The 24699-nt window shown below is 42.5% G+C and overlaps 1 protein-coding gene across 1 annotated transcript in view; it reads right to left on the bottom strand.

The window, feature by feature from the left end:
* Window positions 1–3395: 3395 nt before the first annotated feature.
* pepd (peptidase D) overlaps window positions 3396–24699 on the bottom strand; it is a 116685-nt gene continuing 95381 nt past the window's right edge. Inside the window, exons 13-15 of the mRNA XM_088938593.1 lie at window positions 11671–11855; window positions 9133–9324; window positions 3396–4370 (exon numbers count right to left, since the gene is read on the bottom strand). Of these exons, the coding sequence (XP_088794719.1) occupies window positions 4227–4370; window positions 9133–9324; window positions 11671–11855 (521 nt within the window). The 3' untranslated portion in view covers window positions 3396–4226. The remainder of the gene's footprint in view (window positions 4371–9132; window positions 9325–11670; window positions 11856–24699) is intronic.

Genomic DNA, 24699 nt, shown 5'->3' on the forward strand with positions numbered 1-24699 from the left:
TTGGTGTTAAAAGTTTGGTTCCTTTAATCTTTAGTCTAGTCTAAATACATTAGACCAAATGTATTTTTAATTTTATTTCTCTTAGTCCTTATACTCTTTAGCAGCATGAAAAAGATAAGGGCCAGTCTAGCAGGGAGGCAACACTGTTTCAATTTGTGTTAGAACATGCCCTGCAGAAGTGCTTCTAAATAGCATCTGGTTTCAGAATCAAAATAGGATTTTAATTAACATACAATGAGTGCCGATCAGGGGAAATATTTCAACACAAAATTTTCTGCAGTTAATTTTTAAACAAGGTCTTAAGAAATCCCGTGTGAGAACAGACATGCGCACTGTAGTGCCATATTGGAGGCTGTTTCTTTATATGTACTTTTGATAGACTTTCATTCCGTCACTCGGTGAGCCTGTGCCAAGATCTATTTTTATTTCTGCTTGCTTTCAAGGCTGTGTAAATTGAAGCAGCTTATTTAAGCAGAGCAAATAAAGTTGCAGGGAACAGGGTGAGGCAATTTATAAATAAAAGACAATAAAATCAGCCTCCAGAAAGAGCAAATAGATAAAGACAATAAAATCAGCCTCCAGAAAGAGCAAATATCTATTTGCCGAGTCCTCTGTTGTACCTCCCCCCAGAGATACAAACCTCTCCTCCTTGTTTTTAGTTGCCCATTGGTACACTGGCCTACTTTATATCGGTGCCCCCTCCCTGACTAAATCACTTTGAAAGGATCGCTAGAACAAAGTGCCCTTTGGCAGTTTTTTGGAAAAAAATATTTTGGTTTATCTTGAGTTCGGCCTCAGATGTAGATGGTGGTGTTTGAAAGCCCCGGTTCGTTTACTACAAGAGGCAACAGTCAGCAGCCATATCACCATATCAGTTCACAGCTGGCAGCCCACTGAAGCTCAGCAGGTGTGAGCCTGGTCAGTACCTGGATGGGAGACTCCTGGGAAAAACTAAGGCTACTGCTGGAAGAGGTGTTAGTGGGGCCAGCAGGGGGCGCTCACCCTGCGGTCCATGTGGGTCCTAAAGCTCCAGTATAGTGACGGGGACGCTATACTGTAAACAGGCACCGTCCATCGGGTGAGACGTAAAACCGAGGTCCTGACACTCTGTGGTCATTAAAAATCCCAGGGCATTTCTTGAAAAGAGTAGGGGTGTAACCCCGGCGTCCTGGCCAAATTTCCCATTGGCCTTTATCAATCACAGCCTCCTAATAATCCCCATCTATGAACTGGCTTCATCAACTCTGTTCTCCTCCCCACTGAGAGCTGGTGTGTGGGGAGTGGACTGGTGGACTATGGCTGTCACATCATCCAGGTGGGGCTGCACACTGGTGGTGGTGGAGGGAAGTCCCCATTACCTGTAAAGCGCTTTGAGTGGAGTGTCCAGAAAAGCGCTATGTAAATATAAGCAATTATTATTTATGTGACCACTCTCTGTATCTGAAATTCTTCCACAGCTCTGAGGTTATGCGATGTTGGCAGCCAACCCCACGAACATTTGTGGGTTAAACAGGAGAACTGATATTCCACTTAGTCATTCTGTTTTGGTATGTGGAGGATAATGTTTGGAGATTTCACACTCATTAGCAGGAGTTCTTGGTAAAATGTTTGCTTTTTTTGTGATATGTTTAGCCATCTTGTCACAGGATACAAAAACCTTGAGCCTGGATTGGGCATTTTTTTGTTGAATACAACCTGTTTGTACAAGTCCTCTGCACAAATCTTCCACAGCAGCATTTTTACAGATAAAACAAGCTTAAATGAAAGTTTGTTTTTGCTTTTCAATAAAAGTAAAAATGTATAAAAATCAAGAAAAATGCCACATGGTAAAGCCCAGACTCACAGGGGTCCTCACCCTGATTCCTGCAGGAAAGACGTTCTGTCCCCTGCCTGACAATCTGTCCATCTGTGGTGAGAGAGACTCGTCCTGCTCCTAGGGCTGTTCAGACAGCAGCCGGAGCGAAGACAGTCTGTCTGCTTCAGTGACAATTCTTTTCAAGTGGTTTTATCGAAGACAACTCCCAATCAATGAAGGATTGGTAGGCAACAAGTGGGCCGACATCCCTTAAAATCGCTCTGGATGCTTCAGTTAAGTGAGAAGGGAAGCGAGGCAGTGAGTCACGAGGCACAGGGGGCTGAGGAGTCGGGCGAGGTCCTGGCCAGCCTGCATGCCAGCGCGAAGGCGTGGCTCACTCGGCGATGTGGACTTTGGCCTGCCAGAGGAGTGCCCAGCCCGCCCCGACCGATAAGTGCCTGCAGGAGTGGTGATGTGAGCACTGCAGACTGCAGGGAACACGGCCAGGGTTTCCCAGCGACCCTGAATATCGGGCAACCAAACTGTCCACGTGCTTACGCTGGCAGGTGTTGAAGTCAGATCTCTCCTCTCCCAGTTAACACAGGTTTAAAAACGTGAATCGGGTGCAGTGCTCTTACACCCTTGTCAACTCATCAATCTATCAGTGCATGGATGGTTTGAGAGTAAAGCCTATGCAGAATCTGATTACTGATGAAGTGTTCTGGATGTCATTTTGATCAACTGGTCAATCGTAAGCAAGTGAGAGTGAGTGCAAAATGCGTGTGAACTCCCCTCATTAGTGAGCGAGCTGAGCTGGTGATAAGAAAACCAGTATAAGAGGAACCAATAGGCCCTGCGTACGCCTTCCTGCCATCGGGGTGCTGGACGCCGGACCAGATGGAACTGTTGCTCATCGTCTGGGACAGTCACAGCCAGCAAACTCTACCCTGCTAAGGCATTGCAGCCAAGCAGGGTACAACAATGATACGCTGTTGTGGGAGATCACAAGTCACAACAACAAAAGGTTCCTTTTCACGCTCAGTACGTCATTCATTTATATTCAAAATAGATTTTTTTTCCTTTGGTTTACAGTAGGTTACCCCTTAGGTGGTTGAATGAGCTTTGAGTAAACCTAGAATGGGTGTACTTGAGAAAGTCTAAAAATATGAATATATGTATCTGCATAAATATAACCAGTACTTATTAAACCTAAAATGGCCATAACCTTATTTAAGATACAGAATGCTTGTACATAAGACAACAGTTGCTGTAAAAGGATTAGGGAGATGCAGAGTAAACAAAACATTTAAAAAGATGAATCATTAAAGCAAAATGCTTCCATTTTGAAGTCTGGTGCACAATTACGGAAGGTATCGATGCTGCTCAGCAATATCCATGTACTTTGTCACAAAGGAGCACTATTTATCTCCTAAATGCAAAGGAATCTGTGCTTTCCTGTAAAACTGCACTCAGCAGAATGCCAAGATGCATGTTGTCTGCTTCTGAACCACAGCACTGTGTAAAACTCCAGAACTGGCCAAACCCACTCTGCGTTTCTTCAGACAGTGTTAAGTGAGAGGCAGAAACAGACACGGAAACATGCAGTTATATATGAAGTTTATTAGTCAAACTGAAAAACCTTTTTTGCAATTTGTAAAAATCATGCTGTCGATGAATACAAAGCAGAGTAAACTAGTTTGATAAATGCTCTCCATAAAGCACCTTATTAGGCCTAGAAAAATTATAATGTATCATATATATAAGATGCTACGAGATCAAGTAAGCGTGGCTGGTATTCTGTCATAGAAAGTAACATTGCTGGATTGTTCTTACGTCACCTCCTTCTGACTACTGAAAGTATAATCTGAATTCACGATTATATCAGCTGACAAAGAAATCCACCTGAAAAACTGTTGCATAAGTGGTTTCTAATAACAGCTGTTTGCTCTTCACAGTTCCTGACACAGTCCAGCCACAGCGATGATCTTTACTCATCTTGAAAAATCACTACTACGATCTGCAGTGCAAGTGATAAATGCAATTACACAATGAAGAGCGTATACTAACTGTTCCCCCGCAGGCAGGCGCAGATCACACTTCTCTTGTTTTCACCTTTTTTCATACTGTCTTTAAAAACTGCATGTGCCCTGAGAGGAGCCAGCATGCACTGGGTCTTCATTTTCACTTCTCCGCAAGATCAAAGGCAGGTTTCTGAAACTCGGCAATTCTTTTCTCATTATGATTAATCTCTTTTAAAGCTGTGAATGACAACGCAGATTTGATCTCAGTCTCGGATCTTTCCCTTGAAGCATCTTAGCCTTTATTTCAAGACCTGGCGTCTTGTTTTACAGAAGGATAAATGCTGAATTAGTGCCGTGATGCGAAATGCTAATTAATGCAGTCGGGGTGCGGGGAGGCGGGACGGAGGCGCTCAGAGTTTCTGGCTGGCCAGGCAGTCGAAGGACTTGGCGGAGCCCTCCGCCATGAAGGCCTCGACTTCCTCCACGGTGCGCGGGACACAGGTGAGCAGCTCCATCCCGTCGGCAGTCACAGCGATGTCATCCTCGATACGGACCTGGGCGACAGGAGACGGAGCTCAGCGTGGGGACGACTCCTGTCTGAGGTGCGGTGGCTAGGAAGGCCAGATCACTCACTGTGCCCCAGGACACAGATTACAATTCCCCTTGAAACAGAACTCTTCTCACGTATAATTTAAGCACAACACCTCTGTAAGAATGAATACTGCTGCTTGATTACCCGGAAGAGAAATAAGAAAAAAATAAATTCATGAAGTATAGTTTTATTTGAAAAGATACAGGTTTATTATGTTGTTCCTATTAGTTCGTATTAATTTGATCTAACAACATAAAACTATATATAATATTTAATATAACTAGCATATAAAACCAAATCTCAAATTACTCATTAACAAATCTGTAACGTTGATCAGTTCATACCAATCGAAGTTAATTTTACGGCTCTTGTTTATTGGGCTTCAATATTACCGCAGAAAAGATGAAATGCTTGAAATGCTTCATGTGTATGTTTTTTTCCCAGTTTAAGGGACAGTGTTAAAACCCTGTCCTGTTTCAATTGGCCCCGTTGAATCAGCCTATGGTCTCTCACACGATCTCACGAGGCTCCACAGAGCACTTCCTGCTCCTCTAGGCTCTGCCTGCATGATGACAGTACAGTAGGTGTGACCTGAGGCCTTGTGGCCACTTTCCTAAGGAAGAATGACAATAGTATGTGTCTTTTACGTACTGTACCATCTTCTTTACTATATTTCCATCCATCCGTCTGCCCTCCTGCTTGTCCTGCTATCCTGTCCTCCTGCCTTCCTATGCATCTGCTGTCCCTATGCAACAGGCAGCCTCCACAAGTGCCTCCCTTTCACATACAAGACTGAGCAGAAGGAGAAACCGCCTGCTCGCGGCGGCCACGCAGGGCAGGATGAGCGCGCCCTCCAGCCGGCGATCGCTGAGCACGCCAGCCTTGCAGACGCGGCGATTCGCCCTGCCCTGCCACGCCACGCCACGCCACGCCAGCCCGGCGGCCGAGCGCACCGGTGCCAGGCTAAGCTGCCAGCAGCAGACGGAACGTGCTTTCTGCTCAAACAGCGGTTCAAGAAAAGATAAACAGTACAATACAAAAGCAAACATGAGGCCTTCAGCCCCTCCATGCTCTTTCACACGTTGGCTCAAAGGCAGCACTTCAGATAACACGGTGTTCTCACACAAAAGTAGGTCACCGCACATGATGGTAACTGTGGAATAGTACTGACCTAAAATAAGAACATAACCACAGTGTACAGAAAAAAATCATACTCCTCTGGACACTTCCCTATGCTTTAGATGAAATTCAAGACTGGACATACACCTGGCAGATGATGTTTAATTTGGCCACGTGCAGTGTTTTGCACGCAGGTAGGAAAACATTTTCCCATTTTATAAAACTGGCAGATATTACTATGAAATTCTCTAGTTCTGATCGCAGGATAATGGCCTGAATAAAACTAAACAAAGAAGCACTGTACATAAACATTCTAAAAGTCTCTCTTCGCTTCTTCTAAAAACATCTTGCATGTATATTATTTATAAGGTGTGATGATTTATGAAAACACAAGCCAGCAAGACCTTAAAAGAAATACTTCACTGGAAAAAATTAAAAGAAAAACTGAAAAAATAAATGAAGGAAACAAAATACTACACTTTCAACAGTAAAACGTGTCCGTACCCCCTGACAGGTTACAAGCCCAGCGGAAAAACCATACAATGAGATTATGAACATGGTATAAAACTACAGTGCAAGAATAAATCACCCATAATGTTACTATAAATATACTTTTCAAATATTGATCTTTTGACACATTTGTCTAAAAATAGACCCCGTTATATTGCTTTGTTCTCTTTGACCTGAGGAATGCTTTGTCATTGAAACTGACTGATTTCTTTATTTGCATTAAGAAAAGGTGTTTGTTCCTGACTTTTCAAGACTCACACTCTGATAAATCCCTGCTTATCCTGTCTTTTATAAGGCTGATAACTTTGCTTAAGCTTAAGTAATAATGGGCTGGTAGATAACATAAGCCTGATAGAGCATGCAGTACAAATTTTATTCCAAATTCCTGGTTTTGCTGCTGATAAATTAATGTTCCTACATATAAGATGTTATTTGCATTTGTGTAATTCTATGCATTTAACAAATTATTTCAATAGTTAAATATGCAAAAATCAAGATGTATGCAGGCTAAGTAGATTCATCACACTATTGCTGCGAAATCAAAGCCTCACTGTTTAAATTTCATAATGAAGGAATGTGAGAGGTGTGGTTTGAATGCTGAACCTACTGCAGGAATTTCAGCTATGAAGAATCTTTATACAAAGACCTCAACACTGTAAAGGAATTACCTATTTTCAACTGCACTCCCCCTTAGTTTCTATTTGTGTCTTTTGGGATGTGTTGATACTTGAATCAAGTTCACTCACAGTCTTCTATCCTCAAGACCGAACTGATCCATTATTTTATCCCGTTAGTGACACTCCACTGAACCAGAGAATGCATGGTGCCTGGCAGAAGCAGTTATCCCTACTAATGCTGTCCCATTTGGGATGTGCAGACATCTTTTAAAGTAAATATTTTTTTTTATCAGAACTTGAATGCTCAAACCGAACACTTTTAAAAGATGAAAGAAGTTAAATAGTAAGGAAAAATCAAAATCTTGAATTTATTGATTGTGTACGTACAATATTCACCCCTTTTGCCATGTTGAAAATAAATTAATTCAGGTGTATGAAATGACAAATCACACAACTATTTGAACACCGTCTGTGTGTTATAGTAGTGGTTCAGAAGATGTCTGGAAAAAATATGAATAAAAAATTAAATTTCCAAATTTATTAAGTCAAAAATATGAAACATCATTGGAAGGGGTTGAATACCTGGGCTCTGTATCTCGTTGCTCTTCTCTGAACTGATTCCAGATTAGCAATATATTTTTTTGCTAATCCATCCATTTTCTAACAGCTTCATCCAATACAGGGGCATGGGCGACACCGTGCCTATCCTGGCAAACAACGGGCGCAGGGCAGGACAGCCCCTGGATGGGACGCCCATCCATCATCAGGTACACACAGAGACAAACACACAGACTCACGCCAAGGCCAGTTTTCCCAGAAGCCACTTAAGAAACCAGTGTGTCCTTGGACTGTGGGAGGAAACCAGAGCATCCCAAGGAAACACATGAGAACGAGGCAGAACATGCACACTCCACACAGACAGCACCCCAGGTCCGAAATTGAACCCAGGACCCCAGTGCTGAGAGGCATTAAAGCTAGCCACTGCACCACTGTCCTAATCTCTTATATCATCTTGGCCAAAACTTGTTTTTAACTACTGTGTTTGTCTAAAATCATTTGTTTCCCCACACTGTCTAGAATACAAAATTGATTTGGCAATATAAACACCTAGGTCTTTTTCGTAGGCAGTTCTTCAAGCTATTTCCCATTTTAAATTGCTACCCTCGTCTACCAATCTGCTCTTATCTACATTAAATGTCACTCGTCAGGTGTTTGCCCAATCCTGAATTCTGTTTTTTAATTTCCTTTGCAGCTTTTACAGTGTTTGCTAATCCTCCTATTTCGGCATCATCTGAAAACTTCACTAGCTCACTAACACAATACCAGAATAGAGAAAGTTGATATAAATTATGAAGAATAACGGGCCTTGTATGTTACCTGTGGTACTCCACTAATTTCCTTACCCCAGTTTGAACCCATTATTACCTGTCTTTTCACATTGTAACTGAAAGCAGCTCTTAATGCTCTTAATACAACCGGAATGTTTTGCATTATGTTTAACATCAGATGCAACCCTGTCACTGAAATCAAGTATTCCTTTTTCACTGTACTTTTCATACATTAAGCGTTTAACCCTTCCTACTTCATTTACTGACTGAGAAGAAACAGTAAGTACAAATTAACACATAAACATGGTGTTTCGTCGCATTATTTTCTAAAAGCCTTGTCCAGGTATTTTCAATAGAAATGAGGAAAGTGATTATAAACTCGCACACAGGATTGTGAGGTATATTTAGTACAAAAAGAGGCAGTGTTCTTGAAGCCAACAAATAGATAGGATTCTTGGGTCCATTACGTGCTTTGAATGGAACTTAACTGGAATTAACTGGATGCCCCCTCTCATTTATAAACATTCTCAGTTTTTATGTTTAAACTGTTTTTTTATTAGAATAATGAAGCTGAAGTTGGCTTCATGGGGGTAGACTTCTGGTAACAGGAGGAGGAACCAAAAGACAGTTTGTACTTGGCTTCTGAAGCATTTCTGAAGTGTTTATCAGAGAGGCCTGAGATCCTGATAAACAGGAAAAATTTTCAACCACTTCAGACATACATCACAGCTTATCACCTGTCTACCTAACCACACTGAATAAGGAGTCTTGGATTTTAGACGCATAGCCCTGAGGAGGTGAGCACAGAATAGTTCCAGGAAATCCTAACATTAACGGGAAACGTAATCGGTCACTGCACTTCCACAGCAAGAGGGTTCAGGCAAGCTGTCGCTCAGTGCGAAACCAGGGTTTTGGCATTTTAATAGTCCACTCCCTCAAAGCAAAGACTGCCCTTGTTGAGGTAGCTACTCTGAGCCGTTGAGCTTTCTTACGTGCATTTTGAAGAAAAAAGGGTTTGGGGGCAGAAGAAATCAGTGGCTTGAGCTGATTGAGACGAGCAAGGGACTACTCCGATCCAGCACAGGAGCGAAAGGCGGCGCTCCGCGGAGCTGGACGTCCCGTGTGCACAGTGCAGTGCCGGCGGACTCACCCCTCCGAAGCCCCGGAACCGGCTCAGCGCGTCGCGGTTGATGAAGCAGCTCTGGGCCGGGGAGGCCAGCGCCTGGTCCAGCAGGTGGTCGATGAAGTAGATCCCGGGCTCCACCGTCAGCACCATGCGCTCCTGCAGCACGCGGCCCGTGCGCAGGCTCCGCAGGCCCGGCTCGTCGATCCGCTCCACGCCCTGACAGGCCCAGACCCAGAGCACTGTTAGCAGACCCAGACCACGGCACCCCATATCTAGTATCACAACTGTAATACTTAAGCCACAAGCATGTTATCCAAGTCTGTGTGTTGCTGCCTAGCACTGCTTTTGAACAAAGCATCAAAGATGCAGGCCACTTGTGTCCTATATTACTGCTACAAAAAAAGCACAATACTAGTGACCTAAATCATCTTCAAAATGTAAATTTAACTGCTGAAAGGAAAAACTTAAACAGAGAAAAGCACAACAAGCATTTTCTGAATGAGGCTCTGTGTAGCCATGATGCCAAGATGAGCAAGTTTAAAGTGAAGCTCCTCAAAGTCTCTGGCACGCAAGCTGTAGCAGAGGAACATCTGGAAAACATGTCTTATGATTTATTTTTATCGTGATTCTTTTTAAACTAAAAGCCCCTAATGGTTTTCATAATTTAGCATAAAGTTAGGGACATTAGTTTCAATAAACTTTCATTCATGCAGCGTCACTTATCAAACAGTTGTGTACTGCTGTCAGCAGTGACAGAGTGTCTTTACCTCAGGAGCCAAGAACATTTAGTTTCATTGAACAGTTCAGATAGGGCAAGACACAGAGGTATATTTTGGAAGCCATTATGACAAAGTGGAACGTTATCCTTTCCAAAACATACGGTCATTCTTTTTGGAAAGAAAAAGGCATGCACCTACCAGTTTTAAGTTAAACAGCAAAGGGGTTATGTAGCATAAAAACTACCTTAGTACTAACTGACTGAGGATTGTTTTTTTCTTAGAACTGTGGTTCACTTTATCAGACACTAAACTGCTCTGATCATTACATCTTGAATACATGTTCTTAAATAAAATATCTGGCACTTTTGTTGTGAACAACGGGAATTTGAATTCTGCCAAAGAGAAGCTAAATTATGACAGACTGTATCTAGGGCAATTTCCCGACTTTCATTCTTAAAAGAAACTCATTAATTTCTGGGGTTTAGGTCACAGAGAGTTATTTGTTGCAATGCTAAGCAGCAAACCAAAGGATGTCCAGCTTTATACAGAACATCACATCCCTCAGCCAGGAAAAACACTCCTACAGACCTGACACAGCACACGTGCCCTAGAAACACCATCCTTTCTTCAGAGTCATTTGGTGCTTCTTGGTTTTCACTGCCAATAATGTTAAATTTGTGCAGACACAGCATTGACTATCACCAGCCAGAGATAAATGGGCAAATTGATGAAGGGAGTAACCCAGCCGAAACCTCACTCAGTGCAGAATAAATCTAATTGAAATCCCCCACTATGGCTGGAAATTCTCACACATTCATCGCATGAGAGCCTGGAAGCAGCAGATGACAAGTCTGGAAAATGCAGCCTGTCCAATAGAAAACACAAAGGGAGTGACATCCCACATCTGTTTAGCTGTTTTTTCCCTCTTTCATGGCAATCGTCCCACAAACTCAAAATAGTTTCTCTTTTTATTGATTTGTTTACAGCCCTGTGAAAACGTCTGTATAACTTCCTTTTTAATGCAGCTCCAAAAGGCATGCCAGGCATATTTAGTTAGACTATACCTTAAAACCTCCCATATGTGTACAGTGCTCTCCAGGTATAAAATGATGCCTGTAGACACGGCTGGACGTTTAAAACGTTTCTGTGCTTCGCCTAAAAAAGGGGAGAGTGCTCCGTTCTTCACACAAATGAATGACTCTCACATCCGAGAACAGTCACCCAAAAATAAATCACAGAACTACATGCAGTGAGCAACGCCAATTCAGAAATATTTTCATTTGCAGTATTCTGGCCAGGGAACAATAGCTAATCAAACTAAAAACAAGGGCTGGAAGCAATTTATTTAGAACACTGTGTACCTGGCAATTGATACATTTTCTTTTAACCCCCAAAGCACAGTGTATATTTAAGAAGCAAAAAAAGAAAAAAAAACGTATTGGAAGGTGTGTCTTCAAACACACTCAAGTTGACAATAATAGAATTGTGGGAACGATGTTCCCACAAGCAAACAGCTTGTTGGCTGGATTCTTTTTATTATGACAACTGCTAGAAGACTGGAAGAGCTGCTTGTCTTCACTTTTAGCATCTTGTACCAGATGCCACTGACCTCCCGTGAAACCCGATGTGGAGTGAGAGAGCGAAGCAGCATTTCTCTCACTGAAAGGAGCACAGGAAAGACAGAGGAAGCCGTGTATCGAAGCACATCCCACCGGAACGTCCCTTCCCAGAGCTGGGATTCAGGGAGAGCTTTACAGCCGGCAGCCTGCAGGAGAGGTTGTCTATAATCTGCGCCCAGCATCAGCAGGAAGGCAAGAGCAATGGCGTCACGCCAGGGACTGACCTCCGGGTACCCCCCGACATCGTGCACGTCGATGCCCAGCAGGTGGCCCAGGCCGTGTGGCATGAACACGGCGCCCAGGTGTGCCTTCACCATGTCGTCCACGCTGCCCCGCAGGATGCCAATCCTCAGCAGCTCCTCCAGGTGGACGCGGTCAGCCAGCCGGTGCATGTCCGGCCACGCCACCCCTGGGGGACAGAAGACCGAAACACGTATTATACCCAGACCATGCTGCTGAGAACGCATGCAGCCATCCCTCCATTTTAACAGCTAACCGACCACTTCATCCAGATCTGAGTTGCGGGGAAGCCAGAGCCTCTCCCAGCAGGCGACGGGAGCAAGACGGGATACACCCTGGTGGAGACATGAGTCCTTCGCAGGACTGGCGCACACACACCGGGGCCAGTTTTCCCAGAAGCCAATGCACCTAGCAGTACATGTTTGACTGAGGGAGGAAAGTGGAGTACCTGGAGGAAACCCACACATACAAACTCCCTCTATCAAATTAACCACAGCATTTATGCACCAATTGTGCATAATCTGTGGTCTGTGAGAGAAGTAAAATGAAATAGAGCCCCGAATTACGGCCCTGAATCAGTCTGTGCTTTAAGAAAATGTCCCTCCAAAGCTCTGCCTTATACTCTGTTTTTCATCTATGGAAGGAGCTGTCTGAGGCGTGGCAGCATTTAGAGACAATGGTCAAACACCCGGCTAGTGTCAACATTTGCAGTTCTCAGGAGCATCAAAAGCAAGAACAGGAACTGAGGTCGTCTGTGGAGCTGTTGGGAGTCTGAGATGAAAAAAAATCCTTGGTTTACCTTAGTTAATTAAGTTTTGGGTAGATCATTAAGAGTCATCAACAGTGCAGGAATACAGGATATGAAGACAGGTAGAGAAGAGAGGAGAAAGAACAGCACAGGAGAGAGAAGAGGGAGACACCGGAGATAAGAGGTGCTTGTTCAGATCAACCTTGAGGACCAGATTCAAGTTGAGCTTTGAACCTTGTAAGAGGTTCAATCTGTTGATTTTTAGGAAACTGGTTTCCTGTGTAGAGAATCCAAGACTCCATTCTCATTGTAGCATTCAGATTTTTATAATAGAGATTTAACTCGTTTATATAGAAGGCAGGTTTATCTCTCGTTTACCTGTGTAGGTATTCTAAAGCATGTTTTAACATTTTCTACATTCTGACCAGCCAGAAAAACCCCAGACAGCAGATGGGGATTTTTCTGGTTGGTCAGGACATAGGCCTCTTGGAAGCCTTGTTTGTAAATAGTGTACGTTGTATGTACTGTAGCTCAAGCAGGGAGCTGCATCAGCATGCGTAGGCTGCAAAGGAAAAAGTAAAGGTTTATTCCCTGCTGAAAGAAAAAGAAAAGAGACTCAATGTTTCGGTTTTGTCACACCTGAAGAAGGCCCAACAGTCAAAATGTTGTGTCTCTTTTCCTTTCAGCGTAGAATAAACCTTTAACTGTTCCTTTGCAGCCTACGCACGGTGACTCAGCTACCTACTTGAACTTAATAAATATTTGTTAACACAGTGTGTATGATTGATTACTCTTTTCCCCAAAGCTGTGCAAGAGAACAAAGAACTCAAGTGCCTGAAATTATAACAACTGCTCAGTCATATTCTTGGCCTAATCTTTACAATTTGGGGGATTCTTTATTTTACTTATTGATTATCCCAGTTTGCTATTTCTGTAATTCTCTATTTTTGTTAAGAACATTAAGAACACAAAGCATCCATGGTCTCAGTCCAATATTATGGGCCCATGGTACAGACTACATGTAGGAATGCTTTAGTGGCAGTAGTTGTTTTAAGGCTGAAGTGAAAAAAGCACTTGTGCAGAGCTCAACTCCAGAAATGCACGGCATTTCATGTATGCTGATATCTGCAGGCAACAATTCCACGGGTCCAGCTTGTGCCGAAGCAGCCTCAATATCGTCTGATAGAATGATCTCTTAAAACACAGGTAATGCTTGCATGCTTACATTTTTAATTTGTACGCATTGTGAGGTCGTGAGACATAATGTAAGGAATAATTACACAATAGTGTTAAGGCATCCCAAATATGGTAACAGGTACAGCTGATTGCTTCACCAATGTGGGTTTACCCCCCCCAAATGGGAATACAGTCTCAAGGGCACCTCTTTTATACCGACCTAGCTGTGCCAAGAGGAAAACTATGCCCTACAGTCAGTCCATTTTAAAAAATGCATCTGTATACGTATCATTCTTGCCTTGAATGGCAGAAACTGAGGACATTGTGCTAACACCTTTTTTTTCTCACAATACAAATTGTGAACCACTGCAGGTGACGAAATCAGGCCTCAGAACCTCTGTTAACAGGTTGTCGCTTGTCCTATTGTAATGTCACCGTCAGTGGATGCCACTCATGGACAAAGTTCTCGGCTGTGCAAGCGTTAGCAAGAGAGAAGAATGCTCAAATGACCCCTTTTGACTTGTTTTTTACCATTTTATCTGCTTTTTTTAATTGTTTTTTTTTCCACGACACCTTAAACAATATTTTAAACATTACAGACTATAAATAAAGCCTGTGTGAAAGGTGGAACAGCAGAAGGTGACACCTAGTGAAATCTTGGGAATGTGCAGCATATTAGTGCACAAATGGAGTTTTTTCCCCCAATTTGTTTAAAAGCTTTAGCTCTCAGTTCACCCTGACAGTTGCAGGGTTCACATACTCGTATTCTGTGTGCAGTCTCCCAGGTAACTCGCTACCTTTCCTGCTGTGAGTGTTGAAATAATGATCGGTGAGTGGACCTTCCACTCTATTAACTTCAATAAACGCTGTCAGGGTTGTGTGGAAGAGCTCACAGGAGAATAGTGCTATATGGTACAAAGCGAGGAGTATCATGCCTGACAGTTTTGACACTCCAGACACACTGCTAGTCCTGGATCAGCTTCCACTGACACCTTCACCTGACCCAGCAACAGAGGAGGCCTGACAGGAGGCTTTGTTGAAACACCCACAGTGCAAAGCAATCGCACAGATTTTGCAGACAGAACAGCACGCATTGCACTTCAGAATACAGAAACCAGCCCATGTTATATAAGGAATCTCCCCTTGAAACTGACCAACTGCATTTTGCAACCAGTTGCAATCAGAAACAGAAAGAGCTTTCGTCCTAATTCCTGCAAAGTTTATGCATTTTCAGCAGAACTTTTAACACGTCTCTTGACTCGTTAAGATAGAGATGACAGAGCTCGCCTCTCTTGCCTCTTACTGTAGCTGTCCCTCCTTTTAGAGATACATCTGGCTGCACTCTCTGTGCTCACTCTCAGCGGTGCAGCTCAGCCTTCAGAGTTTTGTGAATACAGTCAGAAATGATAATGCCATTCCAATTTAATTTTATACGAGCAGCATGCATTTTTGAATTCCCTGCGCTAAAATCGAAAGGGAAAAACCTCCTTTGCTTGTTTCTATCCTTACACACACGCAAGTGTATTGCAGAGAGAGCAGATGACCCTTATGGTTTTGGGAATTTTCCTAATCCAACATTAGCGAGATTTACTGTCTGTTTTCGAGGGGTTTTGGCCCGTGCTGTTGCAGTCCAGATCAATAGTCATAACCTTCAACACTGTACTGGGATAATCAGAGGTAGAGTTACGCAAAACTAAAACATTCAGTTACATGCAGTACAAATCTCAAATCTTAAACCTAGCTGGACCTCTTCAATGTGGAGGCAGTGTCTGTGTTTACAGTACCAATTGATCAAACGATGCTGCTAGACATTGCTCATTTTCCAAATGTCTGCAAACAATCACAAGCAAGTTTGAGATGAGAGGAAGCCTTTCGGTTTTACAGTAAGTAGCTAATTGATCTGAGGATCTCATCCAGCCATTTCCTAAAGAAACAAAGGCATCGGCTTTGACAACACGGCTGGTTGTTCTGAACTTCACAGCTCTGTGTGAAAAAGCACCTCTTGCTCTCAGTTGTAAATGCTCTTCCCTGTAGTCTCCACTTGTGTCCTCTGGTCTGTGTTTCACTGTTGATCCTAAAGGAGTGCCTTGGCTTGGCTTTGTCTACGCCAATGTAGATTTTGAAGTCTTGATCAAGGTAGAGTACCCCCACAGACTTTGTTTAAAATGAAAAGTATTCAGCTCTTTGAGCTTGGCAGAGTATGATATTGCTTTGAGCTGCAAGATGTATCTAGTTGCTCGTCTCTGGACTGATTCCAGTGCAGTAAAATATTTCTTGTAGTATGGTGACCAAAGAAAAGCAATAAAAAAACAAGTTAGATCTTTTAAGTCACTGGGAAGCCACAGCTCGACTAGGGAATGTTTCCTGCTTACATGAATGGCTAAAAAAATGTGATTCTTCCAAAAACATCCTCTTCAAATACATTTAACCAATGTGCAGTACAAAATTACAACCGCTGCTTACCTCATTCCAAAAGAATTTCATTCTTTGAAATTAACTTTTATTACTTGCACGGACACAGGACTGGAAGCTGCATGACTGATTTCAGAGTGAATCCAATTAAAGAACAAAACACAGGGGAGCTAACATTCTTTAACTGCTTAGAAGAGAATTACAAAATACCCCATTTACAAAAAGACATTACTCATCACATTTCATTACATTTGTATGTGCAATCCAGTTTTGGTTTTGCCAAATCCTAAGTAGCACCTTCAGATTATAAGCAGTAGTTAATTAAGAACAACATATCAAGCAGGATAAATAAGTTAAAATATGTTTTGCCTGAGTGGATACATAATTTAAGAAAACCGTGCATGACGCATCAATTTTTTGCATTGGAAAAGCAACAAAGCAGACAACAGGAAAGATGTGCTTTCCTGTGATCGAAGGGAAGTCTAACACACCTCAGTAAAAGGGGTTCACTAATAAGAATCAAGTCTTTTGTATCACCAGGAGCTGTACAGGGCTGCCAAAAGAACTGTTAAATGCAGTGAAATCAGTGAAGCTCCTCCCAGCCTATGAGCTTGAGACCTAAACCTTTAAAAGGGAAATAGCCTCAAAAGGATAAAAAAATGATCAATTTAGTTGGATAATTTCAAAATGTGTTAATAATAGAATTAGTAACCCTAAACTGACGGCTTCAGGCTTTCAGCTGTGACCGCAGTGAACAGTGTCCAGCTGGAAACTGTCTAACGCTGGCCATGATGAAATATTTAAGTAGAGGCTGTGCTGCTCAGGTCAGGGTCTACTACATATTCCAGCAAAGCCCAAAAAACTATTCCAGCTGCCAATAAGCTGTGGATTTCATGTACCAAGAGGCTGACCCATTCATGTTCCAGGGACCAATTTATAAAACGGCTACAGCCCGATGACAGGTCCAGAGCAGGAGACTAGACGGCAGTGTCCTTGGACTTTGGACTCCAGCACTCAAGAGAAGTCTGTGCCCAGGAAAATGTGCTGATGAGGTGTCTGTTCAGCTCGCGCTCTGCTGCCAAACCAGCGACCCAGCATAAGAGGCCCTCGTAGCCAATGAGTGAACAGCAGAGCACCCAATCACAGAGCACACTGGGTAAAGCATAGTAACCGAGGGCTACTCAGCTCTGATTGGCGAGGTCTTGTGGACAGGGGGGTGGGGTGGGGGCTGTGCAGAAAGCGATAGATGGTTCTTTACACAAGCGGTGCACACATGGAGGAATATATATGCTCACAAGAGCATGCAAGCTATCTCAAGTCAACAGCAGCTGCTGTGTCTAAGGGATATGTAGAGAAATTGTGAAACGCTTTAACACTGCCACAGCTCTGATTTCACTAAAGCACACTCGATCCGAATCAAATTTAAAACAATTATTACGCATAAAGCAGATGAAATAGGACAAAACAATGAAAGTATGATTAACTAGAACTTTTATCAATAATGAACACTGGCATTGACCTGGTCACAAGGCACTGGAGTCACAGGCTATTATTCTGCTGTTATCTTAATGCTGTTGACCTGATTATTTTAATAAAAGCGCAGTTCAAACTAATAAAGGTCCCAGAAGGGGAGTAGCATGATAAGATGTACTAGTCTTTAACAGAGTGTCAGAAAATAATTAAACTTGAGCAAATAGCAAGTGCAGGGCTGTCTGGATATGACCAAACATAATCAAACACCGCTATTGAACTCTAAGCTGCTGATTTCCGCTAAATAAAGTTTCATCGATACCATTCGCGCTGATTTCTGGCAACGACCACAATGGTGGAAGAATCACTGACTGATGAACTAGCTAACGTTTCAAGAAATGTTTTTCGAACATAAATGGTTTTGGCAAAAAATGTTAAGACGTCAAAACCTTTATCACTGTGGCTTAAACAATCCACGAGGAACTTCCACAATCCCTCCCATTGCATTATTAGATCTTGTCCTTGATATTTAGAGGGAGCTGGGTTTCACGGGACCAGGACAGTGGACGTTTGTCCAATTTCACTTTTGGAGCCTGATGGCTGGTGATTTGGAGATGAATAGTCGTGGAAGTATTTGCTCTGTTACGTTTTGAAACATTGAAATTAAGAAAAATTGTCTCACAAAAAATAAATCTTTTTACTCTTATGTCCATTTTCAAAGAGCATACCCTCCCGCATACTGTACTTCATGCACAAAAAACATTTCGCCAGCTATGAACTATTCTGCTGCTTTCACAGAGCCTACTGAAAGACAGGTATGTTGCACATGTTGTTCAGTCCTTTGGTTAAAGGCCATGCAGTGACTGTAATGAAATTAAAAAAAATGACAATCTGTTTTGCCATTCAGACAGAGTTTAATCATTGTACAATAACTAATTATATGCCAAATGGCAAAATATGCCAAATTAATATCAGTAGTGCAGGCTTCAGACGTGTCTTGTCGTGCTCTTCAGAATGTACTGACGTACACTGATGTAGATGGACTCTTGCCCAGTCAGGCATCAGGAATAAACATGCAATTAGGTCCTTTGACAACGGGTCTGTTGGTGTTGTGTTAGTGGTTGTGCTGGAAAACCCTAAGATTGAGCAAAATTTTTTTTCATTTCTGAAAACGCATCTAATGACAATATGCAAAGTACAATAGGATTTGGTATGGGTGCCCCTTCCCAGTTAGTCATGATGTTTTTTATGTTCTTATTCTGTATATCAATGAATGACTGTTTCAAATATCCTGTAACACCTTCCACAATTCATTGAAGTTGCTTGGTTGCCATTTGCCAGCATCCATGCACACGCATATCGTGTTCATACAGGGATGGCTGCAGGTCTCAGTATCTCTGGGAGTCTGCAATCAGCCTCCTTGCATTGCAAATAATTATTGGAACAACCACCACATTGACAGCATTCTTGGGGTCCCTGCCCTGTGAGACATATGCCCGTAGGAACAGCATGGGCGCTCAGAGCCTGCCCGTACCTGTCAGCAGGCAGGGTACCCTTGATGTTACAGAAATCCTGAGAGGCAGACCCATGGTTGTATTGATCCGGCCTCCTCCTTCTCTTTGCAATACACTGATTGATTAACTGCTCTCCGCGTTCAAATAAAATACCATCGATTACTGCCAAACACTTCAGACTTGGACTCGCCTGCAAGCGCCTCTCCCCCTTCAACACGTTACACGCTACACAGAAACCATTATGTGGTGATGTGCATCTTGCTGTTTTTATTGTGCTGTTTGCTGCTGTACATGCAGCATGGTCACTCATGCAATCTGTGATTAGACCACCTATCACCTATCACAAAGAAAACAGTCGGAGGAGCTCGTCACCAGTTTGCAAGGTTGGGGTCTCCTTCCTCAGCCACTTCTATTTTCAAGAGTACCAGTATCAGGAACTCTCCCCAGAGTCTCACACACAGCACTGGATGAAACATGGAGTTGTGATGCCACCTGTCATTGTGCGTAGCCTTCAATAGCTAAGAGCTTCAGTTCAGTTCAGTTCCTTCCCAGGAGCCACAGTGTTTGTGACATGCTGGTGTTGCACTTTCTGGTAAACTTTCTTTAAAAAAAATCTTTAAAAAAATGGCACCGATAAAGCATTACGTATGAACCTTTTCCCTTTTTTTTCTTAAGACTGTACAGATTTTACAATTTCTTAATCATGTGTTTCACGGAGTGTCAACCTCAGAGAGTCTTTGAAAAGAGAGAAAACATCATCTATTTGAACCTAGAAGAAACAAAAGGGAAGGTGCTACAGCTCTACACATTTAAGTGGCAATTACAGCTATTACATGCCTCATGCCATAAATGAAGGCTGATTGAAATTTTAGCAATTGGTGATGTCAACTCTTCCCATTTGATTGCACTCATGTGCTCAGAAATGAGCTTGTAGTTTCTCGAACACAGATCAACACAATTATAAATCATTATTTATTCCTGAAAGATAATTTAGTTTTTTGATTATCACACTTTTCTGATAAACTCCCCGAAAAAAGATTTGCATTGGATTTAAGATAAAGTAGTGTACAAACCATCCATCCATTTTCTAACTGCTATATCTAATTCAAGGTCCTGGGGGAAATGAAGACTATCCCAGCAAGAATGTCTTTTACCATAAGAGTCAGTTAAGTATTATCAGAACAGCCTTTTCAATTCACATGGCACCCTCATTTTTGCCTTTTCTGGATAGAACTGGGGTATTTTAGAAAGTGATCCTGTGGGTAGCAGTTCAGTTGCATTCTTTGGAATAAAATGTACAACAAGACTTGTTTGTTTAAACTTTACAGGGGCATATTTTGAAACGTAGAAAAACTGTTGCTCTACATTTGTAAACCCAGGCTAAACCCACGAACTGTCTGGCAGCCCCTTGCAGTAGAACATGGCATGACATTCCTCTTCTGCAGAAAGGCTGCCTTTGTTTTGGCTTTAATTAGCCAGGTCAGTCGGTTTAAGGCGACATACCGTATGAACCCAGTGAACCTAAACATCATGCAGTGAGGGATGGGGAACAGAGGGGACTAAGGTTATGTCATTCTTGAAAACCTGTAGTTTACAGACACGGGTCAAAGGGCTCATATTCCAGCTGGATTCCCCTAAGGATGTCGACGGGTTCACTGGCTATCTCCACTCACACTTACCGGAGGGTACAAAGCAAGCACCACCCGTCCAAACACGGCCTTGCTGAGACAATAACAAACAGCCACATCAACAGCTTTCAGGGCCACTGTCATCCGGTTCTGGGCAGTGGAAACCACGCTCAGCCGTGCAAAAGGTCAACATCCAGCACAGGTGAGCCATGGAGTCTCTCACAGGTATATTCTCCCAGGTAAAGCCTTCGATCCCGGCCTGCCCAGGTCACAGCCACTGGGTCAGGGCTCGGGGCCCGGAGCGGCCAGGTTGCGGGTTCAAGTCTCTCAGATTGTTAATGTCAAATTGGTATGGCTGCTGTACCCCTTACATCACTCTAACTGCTCCAAAAAAACGCCCAGTGGTGCCTGTTAAATAAATCATCGATGATAGCTGTCCGCATGACTTCAGACGGGCTTTGTGGAGATTGTCACTGTCGTCATCAATGCAGGGCAATGTGGCTGTTAAATCAATTAATGGGAGACATGATACACTGTCAACTGTTTGTCACAATTTTAGTAAGTCACCTTAATGTCTCCTGTGCTCTTTCTTTATTAGGATGCAGAGACAATTTAAAATCTACTGATTACACTCCCCAGCGAAACAGAAATTAACACGAAAAGCAAAAAGGCCAAGCTCTCTTATCTGTAATAAAAGACACTATACACCCAGTGCAAATTTACTCCTCCTATTTTTTGGGGGGTGGACAAACAATAACAGATTGAAACGAGAACAAACTTGTCCATAGTTTCGTAAGGATCTTGCGTCGAAACCCACACAGGACACAAAGATCAAAAGGCCCCCAGCTGAGAAGCAGGAACAGACATTAAAACACACAGAGGCCTCAGGATGCAGCCAATCTTCAATGAAGTATTGATGCACTTAACATTGTATCCTGCATATGATTATGGCTCCATGTCATAATTAGGAAAATGGAAAGAAAAATGATTTAAGTCATTTTTGAGTTTTCCATGGAGCTGATGACTAAATGTTGGGAAACATTCCATATAAATGCTTTTCACCTCCAAAGGTTTGACAGGATATGTAGTGTCAGGCCAATGCCAAGAAGGGGAAAACAACAGAAATAAAAGAGCAATTAGTTTGATCAGGATTGCAATACACTGTTTATCTTGAAAGTTATAAGGCGTTCTGAATCCAAATTCTGCAAATAAAGTGGACATATGAGAGCAAACCCTTTTAGAGGCAGAAAGAACTACTTAATCAGCACTTCATTAATTAAAGGTAAAGCAAACTTGCTTGATTTGTAATCAGTTTCTAGAACCTGATTACTGAAGTACACAGTTACCATATCTTAATGTGCATATTCTTCATTCTGTTTTCTATTAACAGGACTACAGTAGCAAGAAGAACGGGAGGTGAAAATACACCTTTATAAAGACCTGTGTGGTATGAAAACATGCAGCTGTTGAAAAGTGTCACAGTTCAAAACAAAGTTCACTTAAAACACCCAATGTTTTTCTACTGAAATATAACCAAAAATATTGCTCTCATAAATAGACAACAATGCAGAATAGGATTTGCTGGATTATCCCTTAATGCTGTGTTTTTGCTCCTCAGTTGTATCTAAATACAGTGAATACTAAGATAAAATAAGATAAGATCACTTTATTGGCCATATGCAATTTCTTGTATTAGGAATTTGTCTTTTCACATACCTCAACTCCATGAGACACAGACAGGGAGAGAAGCTCGGGGTCAGAGCGCAGGGTCAGCTATTTATACAGCGTCCCTGGAGCAGCTGGGGTTAAGGGCCTTGCTCAGGGGCCCAACGGAGTAGGATTCCTCTGCTGGCCGCGGGATATGAACCGGCAACCTTCCAGCCCCAGGCGCAGATCCTGAGCCACAGAGCCACCTCACCACTCCATCAGCAGAAATACTGCTGTTATTTCTTCCATTAGAGTAAGAAGATTTTAAAGTACTGAGCTGTAGCTTCTCCACCAGTCTGACCAGCCATGACCCAGGACACAAGGACAGAAACAACCTTTCCCCTCAATGCACATCTGGAATCTTTACAGCAGTGTCTATTCCCCTTTTACAACTTGGGTATGACAATCTTTTATTCCTCTGCGCTGTGCCAGTTATCATGATTCATTCATGACATGATGGTACACCATGTACAAAGTCTATAGAAACAGCTCATGGAACAGCATTTAAGGTAAGCAAAAGACAACGTAAAACTTATAATTGTATAGCTAGCCTTAAAATACATATCTCAAGATGTGCTGTATGCTTTATCTGTTATAAATTTGTTTTTTGTGTAATATAATTAAATGAGCAGGGTATGACTCTGTGTTCACTCGCACTTTGATGGGATTAGTAAATATGGCAAAAGGCCTTTGCTGAGATGAAAATTGGCAAAAGTGGGATGACAGTAAATGCGTGATACTAGTCTCAGTTTTTTTACAGTACATGATTTTCTAAACTTTTCTGACTGATTTTGTCACACTACTCAGAAGAATAAGAAGACAGTAAAATGTATCCACATTTTCTTCTTTCTCCTTGCTCTACCTAGACAGACAGCACTGACACGGTAATCCCTGAAAATTATGAGTCAAGAATTTCTGCAGACCATTGGGAGGAACTGTGGAAAAAAAAACGCTTTTATTTGCACTTCTCAATAACCTTTGTGCCCCCTTTTTAATGCACAGCAGGCCAATATGATCACCAACTGTTAAAACAAGAAATGGGAAAAAAAAGGCAACTAAACAAAAATAAAGTAAAACTAAACTGCGATTTCTAACAACGCTTCATAAACAGAGACAACACAACACCCTGGGCTCCGGAGCTATGTCTGACTCTGATGCCAATCCGCCCTGAGTGGACTTTGCAGCTTCATCGCCAGGTCAGACACATAAACACTTCAAGAATGAGCACAAATGTTTGCCAGTCTGGCCAAACGAGGCTGTATCCCGGGAGCTCTCCGTCGAATTGGTGCAGAGGTTACAAGATTGAGGCGAGCGCCTCATTCTGGAAAGGCACTGGGCCGCTCCTCTCTCCAGCAGGCTTTCAATTGCTCAATGCCTCCAAAACTGGACTGGACTGATCACCCACGGCCTATTTCAAAGGGGATTTTGTTGCAATGCGTCTATACGGGCCTGCTTGAATAATATCTAGTCTGTTGGGCTCTAATTGTTGCACACAGTAGAGCACGCAGGCAGCTCACTGGACAGTACAGCTGGTTCTCATTGCACACTGTGAGCAGCTGGGCCTGCTCTATGCACAGGTTACACTGTCAATCTGCGGGACACTTAAAAGGCTGAAAGAGGTAATTCAGTGCTACAGCCCCACTTCTCAAATAAAGTTATCTGCAGCAGTTATGATATCTGAATATTTGCCAACAGAAAAAAAAAATCCTGTTATGCAGTTATATATGCCTATATACACTGAATGAAGAAAATGTTGGAAGAAAAAACAAAACATTATCCGAAGGTTCGTGCTCTTTCAACAGACGAACATAAGCCCTCGGATATGTGCAAAAATGGGGAGTTCAGAAACTGTGGTTTTGATTCAGTCCTAATTCCGCAATATTCGCTACAGGTATTCTGAAGTGCACTTTTGTCTGAAAAGGCAGGAGCAGGTTAGTGTCTAAGGCGTCTGCCAGAAGAGGTCTAGAAGTCACTGTGCTTAAAAAAATGCAGATGGCAGGAAAAGCTCTTCAGGCTTTTGCCTCCCTTGGTAATTGATAATGTCTCCCCACATGTAATTGAGGAAGCTACGTTGGGAAATGTCTTTGTGAGTGTCTCTGCTTATTGCACAATTTCTTCTCCTTGTGGTTCCTTTGTTGCACAGCAGATGCAAGAATCTCCAGAGGAACAAAGAAGTCACATCCTTTGTGTCTCTCTGTCCTCTCACACATTTCACATTCTGTCCATCAGTGCATATGTGCTTTTTATTAACTGCACACAAACTGCAGTAAAACAATGCTAACACAATTGTAAGAGATTTTGCAATTAGCTGGACTTGTTTCGGAAGGCTCCCTGAAGCAAACATTACAATGTGAATAA

Source organism: Atractosteus spatula, chromosome 21, assembly GCF_055471065.1.
Source record: "Atractosteus spatula isolate fAtrSpa1 chromosome 21, fAtrSpa1.hap1, whole genome shotgun sequence".
In the NCBI taxonomy this organism is placed as follows: domain Eukaryota; kingdom Metazoa; phylum Chordata; class Actinopteri; order Semionotiformes; family Lepisosteidae; genus Atractosteus; species Atractosteus spatula.